Genomic DNA, 23,591 nt, shown 5'->3' on the forward strand with positions numbered 1-23,591 from the left:
CACAATTAAAAGCAAATACAAATAACATAATTTGCTGTTTATGTTAGCTGAGCAATTTTCTGTGCCATAAATTGTCTGTGTCTTTCTTTTGGCAGGTCAATAAAGATGTCTAGTCCTTATATGAATAACCTTATTATCCTTGGAGGAATGCTTTCCTATGCATCTATATTTCTGTTTGGCCTTGATGGATCATTTGTATCAGCAAAAACATTTGAGACTTTATGCACTGTAAGTAATTCTCTGTCTGCTGTTTTTATACCTTTTTCACCTTTATGAATCTGTAGTGTCAGTAGAGGCTCTATAGTACAGTGAATCATATGATGGTGTGTTGTGATAATGATGCTTGACATTCTTGTTAGAACAGTTGAACAAACATTTTTTCCTAGTTAGGCATTTATGAACAAGCACAGCACCCTGGTTTAAATTCTAAATGAGCTTCTCACTCTCCTACAGAGTATAATTGGATAATTTTAAAGTAAAAAAAAAAATTTATTTTTTTTTCTTTAAAATAGCAAAAACCAAAATACAAAATATATCTGCATTATATGTAACGTGTGTAAAGAAAATGTGCATAATAAATCTACAAAATGTGTAAGTACTAGAAAAGATAAAGGAATACTATGGTGAATGTTTCCATTTATGCTATAGAAGAAATCTAAAACAAAAATTGTACTGCATTGCTTAAAGGGATATTAAACCTTCAGTTTTTAAGCAATTTCAGCAGCTAATTTAATCACTTAATGAGTATGTAGTTTCTTTATATTTTAATCCTTGCCTGTGTTCTGGTGCCATGACTGCTGCCCCAGGTTCCCTGTTTTAGGGTGGCTCCTTTCTCTTACAGCATCCTATGGAGTCACCCTTGCATGCAGGGACTGGAATTGTATCTCCCTACACTGTGGGGTTGATTTACTAAAGGTAAATATACTGTGCACTGCAAGTACATTTGCTTTATATCCAAGGGGAAGCTCTGAAATGAGGCAAAGCTTTGCTGATTTCTTTTATCCAATCATGTACAAGCAAAAATGCAGTTTTTTTATTTTCCTTGCATGTTCCCCTCAGATCTAAAGTGTACACGGAGTGCACTTGCAGTGCACAGCCTATTTGCCTTTAGTAAATCAACCCTTATGTGTAATAACCGCTTCCCCGTCGCCCTATAGCACAGATACTGCTACAGGGTGGCAGGGCTGCGCAAAATCACATATACATACGATTGGCGGCTATAGCTGTCAATCACTGGGTCCTGGCCGGTGATACCCCACTGACACCCGGCGATCGCCTAAGAACACTGACAGAGGAGAGGTCTGTATGTAAACAGCAGAGAAATACACAGCAATGTGTTTCCCTAGTAAACCACACATAGCACACACAGTAAAGCAGCACATAGCACACAGTTAACCCTTTGATTGCCCCAGATGTTAACCCCTTCCTGCCCAGTGTCAGTGCCTTTTTTAGCACTCATCACTATATTACTGTTACTGGGGATGTCAGTGTCAGTTAGTCAGTGTCAGTTAGTGTTAGAATGCCTGCCACAGACTCACAGTCCCCCTATAAGTCGCTGATCACCACCATTTCTAGTATAATAAAAAAAATTCAAGTATATATGTTGCCATTTGTAGACACTATAACTTTCAAGTAAACCAATTAATTTACACGTATTGGGATTTTTTTAAGCAAAGACATGTAGCAGAATACATTTTGCCCTACATTTATGGTGAAATTTGATATTTATATTTTTCTTACTGGATATGTTTTATAGCAAAAAGTCAAAAATATTGTTTTTTTTTTTTTAAATTGTTGGACTTTTTTGTTTATAGCGCAAAAAATAAAAACTGCAGAGGCAATCAAATACCACCGAAAGAAATCTCTATTTGTGTAAAAAAAAGGACATACATTTCATTTTAGGTGCAGCGTTGCATGACCGTGCAATTGTCAGTTAAAATAACGCCGCTCTGTATGGCAAAAAATGGCCTGGTCAGGAACGGGGGTAAATCCTCAGGAGGGCAAGTGGTTAATGCATTATAGCCTAGTATGGCAAGGCACACCCCTCCTTCTCCCTCCTCCTCCCTCCTCCTCCCTCCTCCCCTCCCTTCTCAAAGGTAACAGAGGGAATGAGACTTCACTGTCCTATAATAACCCTTTCCTCTGAGGACCAGATGTTCAGGAAAGCAGCACTAAGAGGACTGGTTCCAGCAACATTGAAAACTGTAAACTAAGAGTGCTGAGGTAATAACAAATATTTTACTGGGTAATGTCTATTTTATTGTGTTCAATATCTTAAACTAAAAAACATTGAGGATGTAATACTATTTTATATACTGTATAAGTTCATTTGTACTTACAGTTTTATCTTAGTCCCCTTGCAAAGCCCACAAATACATACTGAGCATACCAGTGAAGTCCACCTACTGCAACTTCCTGTGATGGTGTGGCAATTCTGCACTGCTCCTGAATTCAAAGCATTATTGGCACTCTCATGTAGGATGTTCTTGTGTTCACTACAGTTTGATTAAATAATGCAGGGATGTGGTGATAAGTGTTCTCACTGCTGATTCATAAATCTTGTCAATCAACATCTGTCCACACAGTAAACGCTATAACTTTCACGTAAACCAATTAATTTACACGTATTAGGTTTTTTTTTAGCAAAGACATGTCGCAGAATACATTTTGGCAGAAATTTATGGCTAAATTTGATTTTCACTTTTTTTTTATAGCGCAAAAAATAAAAAACGCACAGGCGATCAAACACCACCGAAAGAAAGCTCAATTTGTGGGAAAAAAAGGATGTAAATTTCATTTATGTACCGTATTGCATGACCGCGCAATTGTCCGTTAAACTAGTGCAGCGCTGTATACCAAAAAAATGGCGTAAATTGCAGTATCTATACCATAGTTTGTAGACGCTATAACTTCCACACAAAGCAATCAATATACACTTATTGGGATTTTTTTTACCAAAAACATGGAGCAGAATACATTTTGGCCTAAATCTATAACTAACTTTGAGTTTACTATATATTTTTTATAGCTGAAAGTAAAAAATATCATTTTTCTTCAAAAATTTTGGTCTTTTTTTGTTTATAGCGTGAAAAATAAAAAGCGCACAGCTGATCAAATACCACCGAAAGAAAGCTCTATTTATGTGAAAAAAGGAAGTAAATTTCGTTTGGGTGCAGCATTGCATGACCGCACAATTATCAGTTGAATTAGTGCAGCGCCGAGTAGCAAAAAGAGGCCTGGCCATTAAGGGGGTAAATCCTCGGGAGGGCAAGTGGTTTAGGTGAGATGAAATGAAAAGAGGACTTTTAGTGGTTATACTCAATTTTTTGTCCGGGATTCAGTTTTACATGATGAATGCAATCTGCACTGAGTTTGTGTATTCTCCTTGTCTTTGAGGGGGTTTTCTTTAGATGCTTGGTTTTGTCCTGAACCCCAACACATAATTAATTTGACCCTGTATATGTATGCCTGTGACACAGGGCTGGAAGATTCTTTGGTAGAGAGCAATGTAACGTGGTCACTAAGTGACATGACATAAATGTTACATTACATTTGTACTAAAACTAGCAGTCGAAAATATTGGATATGAGCAGAATTCAAAATTGCCTTGTTATTCAAGTCACTTGGCACCAGACTAAGGAAAAGTTTCTGCCATCTCTGTCCTCTGAAAACTTAATAAATTTAGGAAGAATACTGTAAAAAACATTTTGCTAGAAATGTATTTATTTATTTCATGTACTTATATAGCGCCATCAATTTTACATACAGTTGCAAGAAAAAGTATGTGAACCCCTTGGGATTACGTGGAGTTTTGCATGAATTGGGCATCAAATGTGCTCTGAACGTCATCTAAGTTACAACAATAGAAGAACACAGTCTGCTGAACATAATACTACACAAACATTAGATGTTGCCATGGTTTAATTGCACATAACATGTAAACATTCACAGTGCAGGAAGGAAAAAGTATGTGAACCTTTGGACTTAATAACTGGTTGACCCTCCTTTGGCAGCAATAACCTCAACCGAACGTTTCCTGTAGTTGCAGATCAGACCTGCACAACGATCTGGAGTCATTTTGGACCACTCCTCTTCACAAAACTGTTTCAGTGTAGCAATATTCTTGGGATGTCTGGTGTGAATCGCTCTCTTAAGGTCATGCCACAGCATTTCAATTGGGTTGAGGTCAGGACTCTGACTGGGCCACTCCAGAAGGCGTATTCTGTGCTGTTGCAGCCATTGTTTTGTTGAATTACTTGTATGCTTTGGGTCATTGTCCTGTTGCATCACCCATCCTCTGCGGAGCTTCAGTTGGCGGACAGATGGTCGTACGTTTTCCTGCAAAGTGACTTGATAAAACCTGGAATTCATTTTCCCATCAATGACAACAATCCGTCCAGGCCCTGAGGCAGCAAAGCAGCGCCAAACCATGATGCTCCCTCCGCCATGTTTTACAGTGGGGATGAGGTTTTGATGTTGGTGTGCTGTGCCTTTTTTTCTCCACACATAGTGTTGTGTGTTCTTCCCAAACAACTCAATCTTGGTTTCATCTGTCCACAGTATATTTTGCCAGTAGTGCTGTGGAACATCCAGGTGCTCTTTTGCAAACTTCAAACGTGCTGCAATATTCTTTTTGGACAGCAATGGCTTCCTCTGTGGTGTCCTCCCATGTACTCCATTCTTGTTCAATGTTTTCCTTATTGTAGATGTGTCAACAAAAATGTTAGCATGTGCCAGAGATTTCTGTAGGTCTTTAGCTGACCCTCTGGGATTCTTCTTTACCTCATGCAGCATTCTGCGCTGTGCTCTTGCAGTCATTTTTACAGGACGACCACGCCTAGGGAGAGTAGCAACAGTGCTAAACTTTCTCCATTTGTAGACAGTCTGTCTTACCATGGACACATGAACATCAAGGCTTTTGGAGATACTTTTGTAACCCTTTCCAGCTTCATGCAAGTCAACAATTCTTGATCGTAGGTCTTCTGAGAGCTCTTTTCTGCGAGGCATGGTTCACATCAGACAGTGCTTCTTGAAACCAGTAAACCCAAAACAGGTGTGTGTTTTTTAAGGGCAGGACAGCTGTCAGCAACATATCCAATATCATCACACTGATTGGAGTCAAGGTTGGCTCACCTCTGGCTCCAATTAGCTCTTGGAGAAGTCATTAAGCTAGGGCCTCACATACTTTTTCCTCCCTGCACTGTGAATGTTTACATGTTATGAGCAATTAAACCATGGAAAAATCTAATGTTTGTGTAGTATTATGTTCAGCAGACTGTGTTCTTCTATTGTTGTGACTTAGATGACGTTCAGAGCACATTTTATGCCCAATTCATGCAAAACGCCACGTAATCCCAAGGGGTTCACATACTTTTTCTTGCAACTGTATATAGTTCATTCACATCAGTCCCTAACCCTCAAGGGCCATACAGCCTAACTTACATTCATACATACTAGGGCCAATTTAGACAGGAGCCAATTAACCTACCAGCATGTCTTTGGAGTGTGGGAGGAAATCGGATTACTCAGAGGAAACCCATGCAGGCCCAGGGAGAACATGCAAACTCCAGGCAGGTGGTGCCATGGTTGGAATTTGCACCGACAACCCTAGTACCTCAACCATCTGTTTTGAGTTCAGGAAGCTATGCTGCTGGAGTGCAATAAACCTGTTGGATAGAAATAATAGAGATAAGCCCAGGGAGTAACAGGCACCTCATTGAGCCTAACTCACAGAATGCCTTTGATTTTTAAAAAGTTGCTGAATTCCTGGAATTCAGCTTTAAATGTGTGTCACAGCCATAGGCAGGAGCTCTGGTTCAGGCATGTTTTATCTCACAAGTGCTGTTTTACTAGTCAGTAAGTTCCACTGAACTTCCCCTGGGTCATGGCTAGGAGCCGCCATTGTGCTAAGTATTTGATTCACTTAGCTTACTGCACATATACACACCATTTTCATTGTATTCCTGGTGCAAAGATGATTAGCTCATTATTCCTTCTGCCAGTAATCAGCACAGCAATCTAAGGATCTAAGGATGCTCCCTGGGCTGCAGCTGCTAAGAATGTCGGACAAAGATGGCAATAACCCTTCTCACCCGTCTAAGGCTGTTGTGAGCAATCTCCCACTGGGTATACTCTATCAACATTCATTGTTTAAACAAAATGGTTTTACTTGGATAAGGTTTCTGGATGATGTTTTTGCAATCTAACAGGGTCACCTTGACACTCTTCTTTTGTTTCACAAGCATTTGCATTCGGTGTTTCCCAACCAGGGGCGGGCTGACAACTCATGGGGCCCCCGGGCAATAGGGGATCATGGGTCCCCTGTGTCCTTGCCCAAACTCAAAAAAGCCTATGAAAAAGGTACCAGGGGCATCTCATGGGGCCCCTACTGACCCCGGACCCTCGGGCAGTGCCCGAGTTTCCAAATGGTCAGTCCGCCCCTGTTCCCAACATCTCATCTCTGGACACCAGGGTACACCTGCATGTTGGCTGCCTCTATAGTGATCTTTTCACTAAACCTACTGACTGTAATCAATGACTTACTTTTACTAGTTTTCATCCATCATTGGTATTTAAATCTATCTCGAAGAGCCATTTGCAGTATGTATCCCAGATTGTCCATGATGAATCAATTAGGAAAAATGAGTAACTGTCACAAGGTTATTCAGAACAAGTATTTCTAATGAAGGGATATGACACTAATGACTAATCACATTAAAACTCGATCACAAACTGAATTCTGTTCGTATATCAATATCATGGAATGTCACAAAAAAAAGTCTTGTCCTAAAAGACATTGGCTCATACTGATGAGTAATTACCCACAAATTAGAGAATTTTGTCATTTTCCTCTGTAGTGATAGAAGAAGATGGACAATTTCTAAGCAAGTGGTTTGTGCTGTGTGTTGCCCTCTGCATCTACTACTACTTTTTTTAGGTACCAGAAATAGGGGTAATTTTTCTTGCCTATTATGCATTCGTTGTTCAGATATCAATAAAGGGAGTTTTTATCTTCACCCACACCAGGGTTATCTTATAAAAATAAATAACTACTGTACTTGCTTGAGTTCTTTTGTTACCTATGTAATTAAGTGTCCATGTGGACTTTGTTACAGTATATAGGGGAGACAACCCAGCAAGTTAAAGACAGAATTGCAAGGCACAAACATACAATCAGGGATAAAAGAGTAGAACAGCCTTTGGCAAGGCATTTTGTTAAACAGGGAATTTTAGCGTCCCAGTTGAAATATACTATTATTGATTTGGTGCCTAAGCCTAACCACTTGCCTATCGGGCACTTTTATCCCCTTCCTGCCCAGGCCAATTTTCAGCTTTCAGTGCTGTCGCACTTTGAATGACAATTGCGCGATCATGCAACACTGTACTCATATGAAACGTTTACACTTTTTTCACACAAATAGAGCTTTCTTTTGGTGGTATTTAATCACCACTGGGTGTTTTATTTTTTGCACTAAAAATGAAAAAGAGCGAAAATTAAAAATAAAGGTTTTCTCTGTTTCTATTATAAAATTTAGCAAACAGGTAATTTTTCTCCTTCACTGATGTGCGTTTATGAGGCAGCCGTGATGGACACTGATAGGCAGCACTGATGGACACTGATGAGGCAGCACTAATATGCAGCGCTGATGGGCACTAATAGGCAGCACTGATGAATACTGATGAGGTGGCACTGATAGGCAGCACTGATGGGTACTTATAGGCTGCACTGATGAGGCAGCACTGTTTGGACGGCACTGGTGGGCATTGATGAGGAGGCACAAATGATGCTGAACTGATATGCAGCACTGATGGGCACTAATAGGTAGCACTGAAGGGCACTGACTGATGACTGACTGATGACACTGACTGGTGGCATTGACTGGCGGGACTGACAGGCAAAGATTAGCAGCACTGTCAGGAACTGATAGGCTGCACTGTTGGGCACTGATGGCCAGCACTGCTGGGTAGAACTGTTGGTCATTCATGGGCAGCACTGTTGGGCATTGATGGGCAGCATTGTTGGGCACTTTTGGTGCTGCACTGATAATCAGGGCACTGATTATCAGTGCAGATGTCTCACGCTGTGACAGCATGAGGAAAGTACTGCCGATAACTAGCAAGTGTATTTACATGGTGTTCAGCTGATCACATGGTAAAAGGCTGCTGTGATTGGCCTTTTACCATGTCACATGATCATCTGTGCCCAAAGGACACAGCAATCACAGACAGTGCCGGGTGCGCGCCGCTGGGGAGTGCGTTTTGGGAGGACATCATATGACACCCTCCCAGAACTGGATGACCACGCTGTAGCCATCATTCGGCTATAGTGTGGTAGGGAAGTGGTTAAAAGAAGATGTGATAGGGAATTGCTTATTAAAAAGAGAGACTTTTTTGCATTCACAATTTGAATACATTGCATTGGTTATGATTTATATTTTTCGAACAGGAATGATGCGTGTATATATTTGTTTTGTGTTTGTTTTTGGACCCCTATAATCATGAGTGGAGAGATCACAAATTAGTGGTATACCTATCCTCTTTCAAAGATTTTGGTTGTATTGTCTATGGTAACGCAGTGGCTCTGAATTGGTTGAATGATGTAATTTATTGAAGCTGATTAATGATGGTCTTATTAGTATATACATGAGTATTGCTGTATTAGTACTGTATGTATCTGCCTTTCTTGGCCTGATGAAGGGCTTGTTGCCCAAAACTGTAGCCTAATTGTAACCTTTTGTCTGATGGATGTTTAAATAACTCATATTTATGCTGGTTCCAACATCACACAATTGTGATCCTTGCAGCCAAACTCGTATATGTGATGAACATTTGGTATTTCTAGGAATATCATTATCCAGCTTCTGCAAGAGAGCAATCTCTGACGTTCTGGTGATGTTCACTCCTGTTACAGAACAAACTAGATTGAATATTCTAATCCAAAATCTGGTTACCTTAGGGCATCGTCACCAAATATGGATCATAGTACCCACTTGGCTGGAGGCGCTTGTGAGTCTATCTTAGCTATTTTGGCCAGGGACATATACTTCTTCAATACAGTTTTGTAATTAGATTCTACTAGAGCTGTGTTAATAGAAATCATGGACAAGGTATTTATTATGCCTTGCCACATTGGTAGATCTAAGATTATATTTAGTTCTTTTTCCCAATATTCTATAAAGCAAGTTTATGAACTGAGTCCAGTAGATGACTATATAATATGGAAATTCATACTTTTATTGGATCTCTAGTCGCTAGTCTCTAGTCAAGAGCTTTCAAATAGAGTCCAAGACAAGGGATTGCTGCTATGTTTCAGTTTGTCCCTATGTTGAAATAGTTCTGATAAAGGTAGTTGCAATTTAGTTTAGTAATAATCCAGAGTGCAGATCATCTCAAAACAAAAAGTCTCTTATTTGTAATACGCCTTTTTTTCCCACCAGTTATAGTTGGGAGGAGAGAACCACAGAAAATGCAGTATATTATTCCATAAAGAAGACAAAAGAGTATGGTGTTTCTTCCTTGCTTTGTGTCTATCCCATATGGCTAGTGAATAAGATAAGGTAGGACATAGAATGAGAGGATATAGCCAACTAGGAATCCACATCAGGGCAGCAATGGAACATACAGGGCACAGTAATGCTTCCATATCAACCCATTGTGGAGTCAAGCCACCAAATGTGATAAGAGCTAGTTGAGCTATTTGTAGGCCCATTGAAATGCAACATTAGTTTGAAGAAGTGTAACCGGAGAAGGTAGTAAATCTATATTTAACGCCACAGATTTATTCTTGCTTACTGTTAGCCCAGATATCCACAAGAATAGTTTCAAGAGTATAAGTTATTAGGTATGGTTGTGTGAAAGGTTATATACATGAGCACATCATCTGCAAAAAGGACACATTTATATTCAAACTGTCCACAATAGATTGGAGGTGATTGTGAGTGCAGGAGAACGTAAAAGCAGTCCACAATAGATACTTTTAATATCAGGATTAGAACATAAAGAAATGGCCAATGGTTCCATTGTAATGGCAAATAATGAGAACAAGGGGCAACCTTGCCTGGTATTTCTCTGAATAGGTATAAAAGCAGTCCTATCATTTGTAAGGAAAATGTGTACCACTGGAGAGTGATACAGGGTTCTGTACATCCTTTTTAAGTTTCACTCCCATTACTTGGATGTGGTAGATGCTGTTCAAGTTTATATCGCTGTTGCTCATTCTCATTTGTCCAACTCTATGATTACAGTTTCGGGTGTAAGGTTCTTCAAAATGTTTTCTGAGTTTCTTTAGAACCTATCTATGACCTGTTGTCATGTGCCTGTTAGAATTTGGTTGCTGTATTGCCACCCCTCCAGTTGGACTGCTTTAAGATGGCCCATGGCTAAGATAAGGATCCTGTGTCATCTGCTGTATGGTTAAGGAAAAAGGATTTTTGACTTACTAGTAAAATCCATTTCTTTCCAGGACACCGGTCTCTTCCCTGTTATTTATGATATCCCTTATGCTTGCTACAAAGAAAAGGTTTGCGGGGAAGGGTTTTATATGGGATGTCCTTGCAAGTTTTTTTTGCCAGTGACCTGAAGATAGCTGCGTATAACCTAGATTTAAGACTAAAGCTGGTCATACATGGTAAGTTTTTTTTCTTTCAGACAGCAGACTGAACGAAAAATATAGAATCGATTCCACCATCTACAAGGTGGATGGGAGAAACCTCCCAATTGCACTATTCTATTCCAACAGAGAGGAGGGTCCCCTGCTGTCAGAATACAAGATCAGTGCTGCAGCCTATTGCCTGCAGCACTGATTGAGCAGCTTTTATCCAACAGGGGTGTTGAACAGAAGTCAACCACTCAATATTATTGCAATATTCTAAAGCCCCAGTTCACATTTTGTCTCAGAAATTAAAAATGTTTTTCACCTTCAGTCCACCCTGCAGAAAATCATTTCATGTGAGCATGTTGCTTCAACACTTACTAGCTAAAGAAGCTAGAACTTCTTGCCAGTAAAGAATTTGGAGCAAAACCAGTGATTATTTTAGTATATGTGAGTCACACAGTTGTTTAAGGACACTATGTATACAGATGAATTACAGGGCCACTAAAGCCTGTAAAGGCATTACTTTGTAATTGGACCTGGGAATAAATCTGTCAGTTTGGCACTCTATATGCAGAATTTATACCACCTGCTGCATGCAAAGCTACTGCAATAATACAGGGAAGATTTCAAACAGCAAATAAAGCAATAAAATAGGTGTCTCAGGCTGACAGAGTATTACGTAATCAGACCGTTAGGCCAAAAGATTCTAGAAACTCCAATCTGATGAGAGATCCTAACTCTATATTGTCAGGAATCTTATTTTTAAAGGTACATTTTGTTGTTAAGTACAGTGGATGTACATGTACAGTATGTACAGTGGAAAAACCTTCTGAAATTACAGAGATTTACAGTACATTTTTTTTATTTCACAAAACCATATTATTTCACATAGCATAGCAACATGTAGAGCTGGAAAGGGGTCCTGGACACAATGCAGTAAATATATCACTGAACATCTCAAGAGCTACTGAATTTTTCGGTTCTTCTGCCTTTCCTAGTGGTGACCGATCCTAACTGAACCCAACAATTCACTGATACACAAGAAGGAAGGCAAATGGAATCTTCCTAGTCAGAACTCTACTGGTGACAGCAAATCCCCTTTACAGCAGCAAGTTCACTACACAGAGGTGGCCAAATGGCCTCTCACTACGCCAGTGCAGTGTAGATGTCCCCCTGACAAGAGTTGTCCTCTGATGGGTGCTCTGGCAGTCTGGGTGATGATGGATGCACTGTAGGTCACACAACTGGAGGATGATAGGTGGAAGTCGGGCCATACTGCCCCTGGTGTTCTGTGCACTTCTGAAAAATCTGGGGGGGTAAGGCAAGAGGAAGCCCACACTGTCCTGTCTCTCTTATCTCTAGCCTGAACCTCTTCCCTGGTGACCTCTTGGATATCTCAGGCAGCTCAGTCTCTGTCCTTGCTGAAGTCCCCCCTTGCTACCACCTCTGGTTCGTTCATGTCCCTAGGAATCTCCCTGGTGCCTAGTGGGTCCTTCTCTGCTGCTGATAGGCTTCATATTCCCTGCATAGCAACTGTCTCCCTTTGGAATCTCCGCTAATGTTCCTCATGCTTCTCTGGTTGCCCACTTTTACTTTTCCTGGGCTCCCTAAGCTGTTTCATTGGTCGGAGATGGGGCCAGCCCCAGCTGCAGCTGTAGGCAGAGTCTTCCTCATGTTTCTGTAGGTGAGATTAAGTTCTGGTAGGAAATCCCACTTTAGATTTCTCTCCATCTGTCAATCCAATGGCTGAGGGTGCTTCCAGTGACTCCAAACTTTATTTTCTTACAGAACTAAACCTGTCACTAGGACCCTAGAGTCTTTCCACTGTGCAATATGGTTCTATCTGCCAGACAGTACATCATTATTGTGTTCATGAATTTTTTTAATAGTGACAATTACTTTATGAAGGCAGTGTGCAATGCTTTTAGAGGAATTGATTTTATTTTTTCCCAATTGAGTAGGTGTATTGCTCTTTTTTTACCCCATTTGTTCACTATAAAGATGATGACTTCCCAATACCAGACAGTTTCTGGTGTTGAAATGCAGGGTCTAATTCCTGAAAAGTCAACTTTGCAAAACATTCTTCTTTGATTTATATTTTTGCCTGCTCGCAAATGGCAACCAAACCTGCAAGAAAAAAAAGGATCAGATTCAGTGTCACAGTGCAACATTTCACAGTAAACACACTTCAATACTAGAAAGGGAAAACACAGAAGTGTCAAGGGGCAAAAGAAAATGCCACACAGAACTTTCAAAGCCAATGGGAAAATGTTATACAATGGCTGTTAGGGTCATAAAGGAAACTGTCACATAATATGGTCATCATTCTCACAGTCATCATTGTCACAGTGAATCACAGACAAAAATACCAAAAATACTGCCCATCAGAGTTAACTACCATGTATACTGCTGAAACATCTGTCGGAAACTACAAAATGCCGCACACCACATGTTGATATCATAAGGGAAAATGCCACAAATGTCCATCAAAAGAGGTAGAAACAATGCTAGATTAAGAAAATCACTTAGACAGTAGTGGATACATCAGGAAATGGCAAAAAGACATGGATTTTGAGTCTATGACAAAAATAAGGTGCTGTCGTTGACATTACAGCAAACCTTCAGGATCTGTTATTTAGCAGAAGGGAAACATTGTCAGGTGGTGGGTCAATGTGGGATAAACTGTTTCTCATGAGAGTGAATTCAAGGCAAATACATCAGTGTTGCTAAATACTTTCAATGAAACGTGTGTCATAAGAGGCTAAGTCAAACAAGCAGTGCATCAACCAAGTTCAACAAAAATATCATAACTACCACCTGTCATCTCATAACCTTTCCTGCCTCCATCACTTCCTCACACATGCCATGACTTAAATGTTACGACATGTCTTCACGGTATCTTGGCTTGGATTGTTGTTCTCTTTGGTCTACAAACTGACAAGCTGGCACCCTTCCACAATCCAACATGAAATCTGCAGCTAGACTCATCTAATTTTTCTCCTTAAATGCTGTCCCTCTCTTTTAGTCCTTTCAATGGCTGCCAATTACACAGACAATTTAGTTATAACATCTGACTGTAAAGATCTCCCAATCTGTCACCATAGTATATGTATTTAATAATTTGCAGATGGCTCCCCCAAGAACAGCCTCTCCTTAAATTGATCTTCAAAAAAATCCCAGATTGTGACATCAACACCCCTCCTCCTCACCTCGTCTAAACAGAGACTGCATTGTAGTAATAGAACAAATGAGAGTTCAACCCCCTGTGGTCACTGTGCCAAGGGTAAGCAACTTGCACAGAACCTAAACAGGACTTAAGTGGGCCACAGGTGGATCAAATCTTGGCGGGTTCAGCAGGGACCGGTCAAGATTTGATCCTTCTATGAGCATGCTGATCCACCAACAGACTTGGGTACAACCAGTCTGTTGGATTTTGTACATGGGATAACTGCTGGTGGCTATAGCCGTTAGCAGTAATCATTGTTAGCAGTAGTCATCCCGAATCGCATGTAAATAATCAAATAGACTGGTTGTACTCAAGAGGCATTCCCCCATCAACACAGTCAGTGATACACAGCCACAGTCACAATTGAGCAATTTTCTTTCCTGCAACTGGAGGTTGCAGAAAAGAAAATCGAATCATCAATGAGATTCCTTTACACATGCTGTTTAGAGTGAATGAATGAATCTATTAGATCTATACTGTATGGCTAACCTAAAAAGACTGTTTATGAAGTGGTTACATTTTGACTCCTGTTCTAAGAGTAAAAAAAATCATAAAAACTAGCTATCTACATCTATAATGATCTAGTGGCAATGTTTCTATAAAGGAGCTTAGAACTAACCACTTGCCCTTCAGAGGATTTACCCCTGTTCCAGACCAGGCCATTTTTTCCGATACGGCGCTGCATTACATTAACTGACAATTGTGCAGTCATGTATTGCTGCACCCAAATTAAATTTATGTCCTTTTTTTCCTACAAATAGAGCTTTCTTTTGTTGGTATTTGATCGCCTATAAACTAAAAAAGGCCAACATTTTTTTTAAAAAAAACAATAGTTTTGACTTTTTGCTATTAAACATGTCCAGTAAAAATCCTTTAAAAATCAAATTTCATCATAAATTTAGGCTAAAATGTATTCTGCTATATATCTTTGCTAAAGCAAATCCCAATACATGTAAATTCATTGGTTTATGTGAAAGTTATAGCGTTTACAAATGGTGGTATATATACTGGATTATTCTTTTACTAGTAATGGTGGTGATAAGCGACTTATAGCGGGACTGCGGCTGGCATCCTGACACAGGGAGAAACTGACTTGGTGTCACTGACATCACCAGTGACTCCAACACAGTGATCAGTGCTAATAAAAAACACTGACACTGTACTAATGGCACTGGGCAGGAAGGGGTTAACATGTGGTGTGATCAAAGGGTTAACTGTGCGCTGTGTGGTGTTTTACTATGGGGGTTGTGTGTGTGTTTCACTGTAAGCACACTGCTTTGTTTGGATCTGCTATGCTCAAATAAAAAATCGCAATATGGCCATAGATACATTATGAGTATCAGCATAATTTCATATAAGGGAGAAGTATAATGTAAAGACCAACCACACAAAGGGGAAATGATAAAAAGTGTCAGAGAAAAACATTGTCTTTGGAACGCTGCCAATCAGCCTTTATATTTGAAATTTGAATTTAATGAGCCATGTGGAATAAATTAAAGATATAAGCTGATTGGTTGCTATGGGCAACAGCATCAATTGAGAACTTGTCTCTGATACGTTTTAGTAACCCCCCCTCCATACAGTTATGATAAAAGTTAAGTTTGTCTGTTGCACGGGTTAGCTGCACAGGTTAGTGAAGTGCATCGCATCCGCAGTATTGTTGACATTAACATAGGAATGAATGCAGAAAAACCTGCTGGTATGGGAGAAATAACTACTTATTTATAGATAGTGATGGTGTGAACACCCCACTGTTGGGTTCGCTGTAGAACATTCGAACCTAAAGAAAGTTCTACCTCAAACATAATGCAAGTCTATGGGACTCGGACTTAAATTCAAAAGTGCCCATTTTGAAGGCTTATATGCAAGTTATTGTCTATAAAAGGGGTTTGGGGACTTGGGTATTGCCCTGAGGGACATGAATCCGTGAAAAAAAAACATTTCAAAAAGTACTGTTTTTAAAGAGGCAGTCATTTTTCATTGTTTAAAGTGAAAATTGTTTTTTAAAATTCCTTGAAATATCATGTCTGGGGGTCCCCTTAAACTACCTGCAAAGTTGCACATCTGTACAATGTATAGAACCTGCTGCAGCAGGACTGACATTTAAAAAAAAAATGAAATTTTTATTAAAAGAAAAAAAAACAGCATGGGTCTCCCCTTCTTATTTATACCAGACCCTTTAGGTCTGGTAGGAAGGTTAGAAGGGACCCCACGGTATTTTATTTTTGTAAGTGCGTGGGGTTCCCCCTAAAAGCCATACCAGGCCCTTTAGGCCTAGTAGGAGTTTTAAGGGGAACCCCACCCTCCCCAAAAATGGGGGGGAAAGCGTGGGGTCCACCCTAAATTCCTACCAGACCCTTAATCCAAGCACATTCCTGGCAGGCTAAAAATGGGGGGAGGAACAATTCCTCCTCTCCCTGGGCCTTACCAGGCCACATGCCCTAGGTATTGGGACATGTCCCCTTGCCGATGAGGGCAAGGGCCTCTTCTTCACAACCCTGGCCAGTGGTTGTGGGGGTCTGCGGGGGCTTATCAGAATCTGGGTGCCCCTTTAACAAGGGAGCACCCAGATCCCCATGTGAATGAGTATGGGGTACATGGTACCCATTCACAAACATAAGAAGTGTAGTGTAAAAATGACAGAAGACAATCTTTGACAAGTCCTTTAATAAAAGCAAGAATAAAAAAAGTCCCCCGAAGTAGATCCAATGTCAATCACGATGCCCGCCTCCACCGCCAACCCGAAAAAAGAAAAAAAACACTACGCCCTTGATGCTGGCTCCCGCCTTCTGACAGCTGCGCCAGGATGACAGTTCTTAAATAGGGTGATGATGTCACAAGGGGCAGGATTGTGATGTCATCATGCCCTGTGATTGGCCAAAGCATAGCACCTGACCTGTGTTCAGGTGCTATGCTTTGGCCAATCACAATGCACTGTCAGGGCACAGTGCATTGTGAAGCCGAGCAGGCAAAGAGCCAGTCAAACGTCCGTGCCGTTTGTTTGTTCACTATTTATAGATCTTCAGTTGTCCTTCTTAAACACTGTGTACATCAAGATATACCTTAATTAATATAGTGACCCACAATTAAATTACAGAAATTGCAAAAAAATGGAAAACTTCCTTAGCAGCTTCTATCTTAATTAAAATGTCTATTTCATTCTAAAATTCCTTTTTGTAGTGACATGAATCTTCCCTTCCTCTTTTACGAAGACCCACAGCAATATAATGTATATGAATCAAGGTCAGGCCATTCAGGCAGAAGGCCAGTCAGTGGGCTTGATTTTCTAAAGGAGCAGAAAGTCCATTAGACCGGTGAACCTGTGCTCGCTATCAAATGCCCAATTTTCAGGGCAAGGGAAAAAAAATTCTTTCCCATGATTGGATTATTGAAAAAATAAAACATAGGTACACTAAGCTAAGTGATCATTCTACTTCCTAAAGAAATAAACAAACCTCAGTGAGTATCAAAATGAACAAAATCAGCTCAAACTGCATTAAAGCAACCAATGTGCAAGGAATTATTCTGTCATCAATGGTCAAAGGTTTAACCACTTCAAATCTGGACACTTTCACCTCTTTCTAGTCCAGGCCAATTTTCAGCTTTCAGCACTGTTGCACTTTGAATGACAATTGCGTGGTCATGCAACACTGTAGCCAAATGAAATTTTTATCAATTTTTTCCACAAAACTAGAGATTTATTTTAGTGGTATTTGATCACCACAGGGTTTTTTTTATTTTTTGCTAAATAAATGTAAAAATACCATAAATGTTGAAAAAAAAATTTTTTGCTTAGTTTTTATTATAAAATTTTGCAAATAAATAATATTTCTTGATAAATTTAGGCCAGAATATATTCTGCTACATTTTTTGGGTAAAATAACCCAAAACAGTGTGTATTATTTAGTCTGTGTGAAAGTTATAGAGTCTATAAACTAAGGGTATGGAGGTCATCAGGACATTGGCATGAGGTACGGTGGTGATCAGGATGCTGGTATGGGGTATAGCATTGATTAGGACGCTTGTATGGGGTATGGAGGTGATCAGGATGTTGGTACAGTGTATGGCAGTAATCTGGACCCTGATATGATATATGGGTTGATAAAAACGCTCATATGGGATAAGGTGGTGATCAGGACACTTGTACGGCATATGGGGTGATCAGAACGCTGGTATTGGCTATGGTGGTGATCAGGATGCTGTTATGGCATACAGGGTGATCAGAACACTGGTATGGGGTATTGCAGTGATCAGGATGCTGGTATGGGGTTTGGCGGTTGTCAGGGCACTGGTAAGTTTAAGGTGATGATCAGGACGCTAGTATGGCCTATGGTGGTGATCATGGCGCTGGTATGGGGTATGGCAGTGATCAGGATACTGGTATGGCGGTGATCAGGACATTGGTATGGTGTATGGCTGTGTTTTTGTGAGCACTGGGACAGGTAACAGGTGCTGGCTGCATGTTGTTTTAGGGACTACACTGGGGCAGTGATTGGGGACACTGGGGCAGTATTCAGGGAAACTAGAGCTGGCTGGCACTGCAGATTTGGAGTGTACGATCAGCCTGACAGTCTGCTGTACAATCACAGGCTGCAGGACCACTTTTCTCTACTCTCACACTGAGAGCAGAGAGAACTAATGCTTACTTTCATTTGATATTGTTTACTATGTGATTGCTATGATTGGACACTGCAATCAGATGGTACAATACATTGTGACCACCTGGATACAGCAGTAATGCCATCCACTGTGTCTTGGTGACACACGGATTACCAGGTGCATGCTCTGTGTGTGCTCTGTGAGCCACGCAGGAACCTCTGGTGCGGGTTGATGTACAGGTACGTTAGCCCGCATGAGCGCTGCTTTCTGCCCACCATCTTTAGGCTATGGGTGGACAGGAAGCAGTTAAAAGATTGCTTTTTTGCCAGTATGCATGTATGAGGGTGCCTACCCATTGACAGTGGTATGTTAAGTGTATTTTAGGCCACAGGATGTCTTTTAATATACAGAGGGGCATTGGAGGCAAAGGGAGCAGGGGTGACACTACATGCAGGGGACTGAAGGCAAGCAGGGGGAACAGTATAGGAAAATACTGTAGAGAAAGAAATAAGCAGCACAGGGGGATGCTGAAGTTGGGGTAGAGCAGTGGTTCTCAACCTTCCCAATGCCGTGACCCTTTAATACAGTTCCTCATGTTGTGGTGACCCCCAACCATAAAATTATTTATAATAATATATAAAAATAGCTTTAATAATACAAAAGATGATACATGGCATAGTTCAGTAAATACAGTTCATTAAAGTTTCCTATGATTTACCATTCTCTGTGTTTGTTTTTTTTACATACCTGTTACTATCACAAGGGGACAGTATTCACATCAACCACAGCTGCATATAAAAAGACCGATCCGCATCCAGATTAAGTTCCCATGGTACAGATATTTTTTTTTTTGCAGTAGTTGATGATTTTACATTTACCCAGTAATTATAATTCATGAAGTGTTGTTTTACCTCCAATACTGCTGCTTTCAACACAGTAGCTGCTTTCTACACAGTAGCTGCTCTTTACACATGTGTGACTGGTCCACATAAGTACATTATGGCACCAACCCTGTCACATACACCTGTTTTTGCACGGGGTGTATGTGATGGGGTTGGCACGATGATGTCATCACGCCAGGTACTCGTATGTGGGCGTGACCCGCCTGAGGACGGATAGACGAGCAGTGTCTTGGTTCCTAAGACCATCGGAAACATGTGTTTTCCAATGGTCTTCGGCGACCCCTGTGAAAGGGTCGTTCGACCCCCAGGTTGAGAACCACTGGGGTAGAGGAACAGTTCATTTTTAGTGACCTTTCTTGCAATTGCAAAGCAGCTAAAAAGCTGTCAGGGAGTTAGTTTTTTTCATAAATGTTATGAATCTGTTTTTAGAAGGAAAAAGGAGTAAATACTCATAAAGACACTAAAGAAATCCAACCTTGGAACATAGCCAAATTGCATCCATAAGCACCTTTTTGTAATGAGTCTTTGGTCACATTTTTCTTACCAAAAACAATACCGTCAGTGTGTTTAAGATCTGTAAAATTTATATAAGATAATATGCCATTTTAATATTATGTAGCTCCTCTGCAAATAAATTACTGGCAAAAGGACAGGTCTGGGAAACATAGCAAACTAGAAAAAAAACAAAGCCAACAATGTTTTAGATGCATGTGTATGGTCCAAAAGTTTTTATTTATTAATCTTGTCTGTAGTTCAAAAACACTTCCTTTAATAAACACTGGGGAAAAATAGGAATTAGAGGCAGTGCATTTTATCCAAGCATTAGCAAGTTTATCTGTGAATAGGACGCTACTGCCAGAACTCCTACTTCCATCTGTCAAAGACCATCTTTTACCTTCCATGAAACATGTTTTTTCTATCTCAAAGTGACCTTCTTAAAATGTAATATTATTGTATTATCAAGAATGAATAAGGATGTTTCCAAAATCATTTACACTTTTGAAAATTAATATTCAAGCATCTCATCTTTCTTATATCTTTTTCACCATAAGGTATATGAAATTAGTCTGACAGTTGGATTCTCTTCACATTTACAAAAAGACGGGTAGTACATTCAATTCATCATCAATGTTGCCATTACTGATAAAGCAAAGAGAAACAATCTACAGTAATTGTCTTTCATTGTAGTTTCTCTGAAAAGACAAAAAGTAAAATGTTAGACTTGCCCCTAGTACTCTGTCTCTGGATTAAAAGACCTCTTCCCTATGCTATGGAAAAGAGGAGAGGAGGAGGTGTTCTGTGTTCTGTGTTCCTGTCCTAGGATAACATCACTGCTCCTCCATAGATACAGTACGGTGTGATGGCATTGTCGGGCAGAAAATGGGTTCTCTTTCTTATACATCACGGGACACAGAGCAAGCTATAAATCATGACTACTAGGGTTATGTGCCACCCATAGGTGAATGGACACTGGAAGAACAAACAGACATGAAGTCCCCCCCATATAACCCATCCTATACAGGAAGTACTTCAGTTTTGAAGGTAATAGTCACTAAAGTACAACCCTCTGTATAGTATGACCAATTTCTAGAGTGATCAAAGAATCAAGAGAAAGATAAGAAGAAGAGAGATTCTTAAGACTGGGAGGCTATGATGGATGTACCCTGCTGGGGACTGCCCTTAAATGTGATTTATTCGGCACTGGACCCTACGTTTATATAACCCTGCGCAATTTGGTACTGACCAAACTGTTCCAGTAGGGTGTGGTACAGTTTTAGGGCAGTGGAATAATGTGAAGGGGACTGAGATCCTGAAGGTCCATAGTGACTAAACCTGCCATCATGGATAAAGGCTGTGTCCCTGTCCTTAACCATGTCTATGAGTGGCCTCTTTTTTTATGGCATTGTTTATGGCACTGCTGGCCCTTTTGCGTGATGTTTCCCTGGTCTTGAGAAAGCTCAGGGTTTGTTTCTGCATTTTTCACTAATAGAGGCGCATACATGGGATTACTCAAAGTAGATGTGCAAGCATGTGGAGTGCTTGCACAATCGCAGTTCAGACCGGAAGTATGTCAGGGAGGTGGGGACCAGCGGTCATCTTATTACAGGAATGAAGTTGGTTTCAGTTGTAAGGCCTTTTGTGGCAGCAGCAGTTGGTTCATTTCAGCAATAAGATACATTGAGCAGACTCTTTATTCTGGGGTACGCGAGTACTGCCTGGCAACCGGATAGTTCTCTGGGCCCCTGAGATTTGGTATATTTTAAGGCATCTGGCTTGGTGGATGCAGCACACTCAGGAAATGTCATCCAGAAAGCAGGGGGAGTACAGCTGAGAGGGGAGCAGGTGCATTGCCATCAGGTCTTGAGGATTCTAGTTATAGTCCCACTGTGTCTGCATCCCCTGATAGACCAGACGTGACAGGTGCATCTGAGCCACTATGTCTGTCTGGTATTGTGGCCACTGTGGGCCTCAACCTTGGCCTATGTTACTAAGGATGACTTGGCTGTGGTGTTGGTCGCCTGGAAGGAAAGATTGCTGGTTTGATCAGCTACACGGCACAGGGTTGTAAGAAGAGGGAAACATCCTCTTCGCCAGACCCCCCTCTGGCAGTGGAGAAATGGTTGGATGTTGATGACAAGGTGGTCACAGTAGAACTTGAAGAAGGTCAGACAGTGGAGGGTACCTCTTAGGACTCCGCACCCAAGAAATCTCAAGGGCTTTCAGTTTCTCAAGCTCAGAGGTTGTTAGCGCAATCCCTTTCTGAGATGGTTCATTCTGACTTTAGGTTGTCACTGGCTGAGTTGTCATCAATCAAATATTCCTTTTTGGGGTCTTTGTTACCACCTCAAATTTCACAGCCTTTCATTTGCACCCTCTTTTAGAGGAGATGTTGTATAATGAATAGGATCACCCAGATAGGGTGTTTGTGCCACCAAACAGATTTTCTCTTCATTATCCAATTGAAGAAATTTTCTTAAAGAAGTAGAGTATGTCCGCAGTGGAAACAGTGTCCTGTCTCAATAGGATTTTGACTTGCCCAGTTGATAGTGTCCAGGTCTTTGAAGACCCAGCTGGCAAGACACTGGAGAAACTGTTAAAAACATTCTTTGTTTTGGCAGGTTCTGTTATGCAACATGCAGTGGCAGCTATTTGTGTTTGCCAAAGCCTAAAAGATTGCATTAAGTAGTTTGTGAAGAGGAACCCGGTGCACGTAGAGGTGGACAATAATGATCAGTTAACAGAGTTTCCCATGGCCTTGTGTTTTGAGGTAAATGCCCTGAAAGACACTATCCAGCAAATTTCTAGTTTAGCTCTTGTTTGTCTATTCACATGCAAAGGGTTCTGTGGTTGAAGAGCTGGTCTGCTGAATGGTCTTGTTAAAAGTTCTTAGCAGGATTTACCTTTCATGGGGAACACCTGTTCAGTGAGGGCCTGGATAAATATATCCAAAATATCTCTGGTGGAAAGAGTTCCCTCTTGCTGCTCAAAAAGAAGGGCAAGCGCCTGGCCTACAGAGGATCAGCTGCTCTAGTTTGTGGTTCTTCTACATCCAGGAAGTCCTTTTGGCACTCCCAGGTGACCAGGTCCAGGGAGAAAACCTGAGTCAAGGGCAAAGGAGACCCTGTCCAGTCAAGTTAGCTGAGCAAGATCTCAAGTCCTCATTGCTATTAAAGGCCCCCCAGTCGCGCAGACGGGGGGTAGGCGGCTGGCTTTTTCAGGAGATGATGTCAGACAATTGGGTTTTACAGTTTTTCATGGGTACATGGTTGGTCACATCTTGGCTTTCCTCATTGGGGTAGAAATTAACTTGCCCTTCTGTTAGTTTTTCACAGAGTCCTATTGCCTCTCATTCATTGATACATACCTTTGTTCAGGGGGGAACTCATATGGTTCAGCCTGTTAAGTCCCCCCTGTGTCCATGGGACTTGAATTTGGTCTTGTCTGTCTTGCAGAAACCACCTTCTGAGCCAATTCGTGAGATTCCCTTAGCCCTATTGACTTCAGCAAGGAGAGTATTGGAATTACAGTCTCAGATCTTACAGATTGCTTAACGTACAAATGGGCTAGAAACAAAAGTGGGAGAAGTAGTCCTTGCCCGCTATGATTTGATAGATGCATATCAGGAACAATCTTGCAAAATACAGCAACTCAAAGACAAATTGGTGGATCTCAAGAATAGATCCCAAAGGAACGCTGTTAAAATTAGAAGAATTCCTGAATCTGTATCTCAAAAAAGAGCCTACCTTCTGTTCCTAAACAAGAGCCTCTT

The 23,591-nt window shown here is 40.8% G+C and overlaps 1 protein-coding gene across 2 annotated transcripts in view; it reads left to right on the top strand.

Annotated features, from left to right (window-relative positions):
* The window catches only part of GABBR2 (gamma-aminobutyric acid type B receptor subunit 2), an 810,498-nt gene that overhangs the window by 569,687 nt on the left and 217,220 nt on the right, over nucleotides 1–23,591 (top strand). For both annotated transcript variants that reach the window (XM_089687541.1, XM_089687542.1), the window contains exon 11: nucleotides 96–228. In XM_089687541.1, the coding sequence (XP_089543667.1) occupies nucleotides 96–228 (133 nt within the window). The remainder of the gene's footprint in view (nucleotides 1–95; nucleotides 229–23,591) is intronic.

This window comes from Staurois parvus, unplaced genomic scaffold, assembly GCF_062004578.1.
Source record: "Staurois parvus isolate SC_StPar_1 unplaced genomic scaffold, SC_StPar_1.0 ptg000429l, whole genome shotgun sequence".
Classification (NCBI taxonomy): domain Eukaryota; kingdom Metazoa; phylum Chordata; class Amphibia; order Anura; family Ranidae; genus Staurois; species Staurois parvus.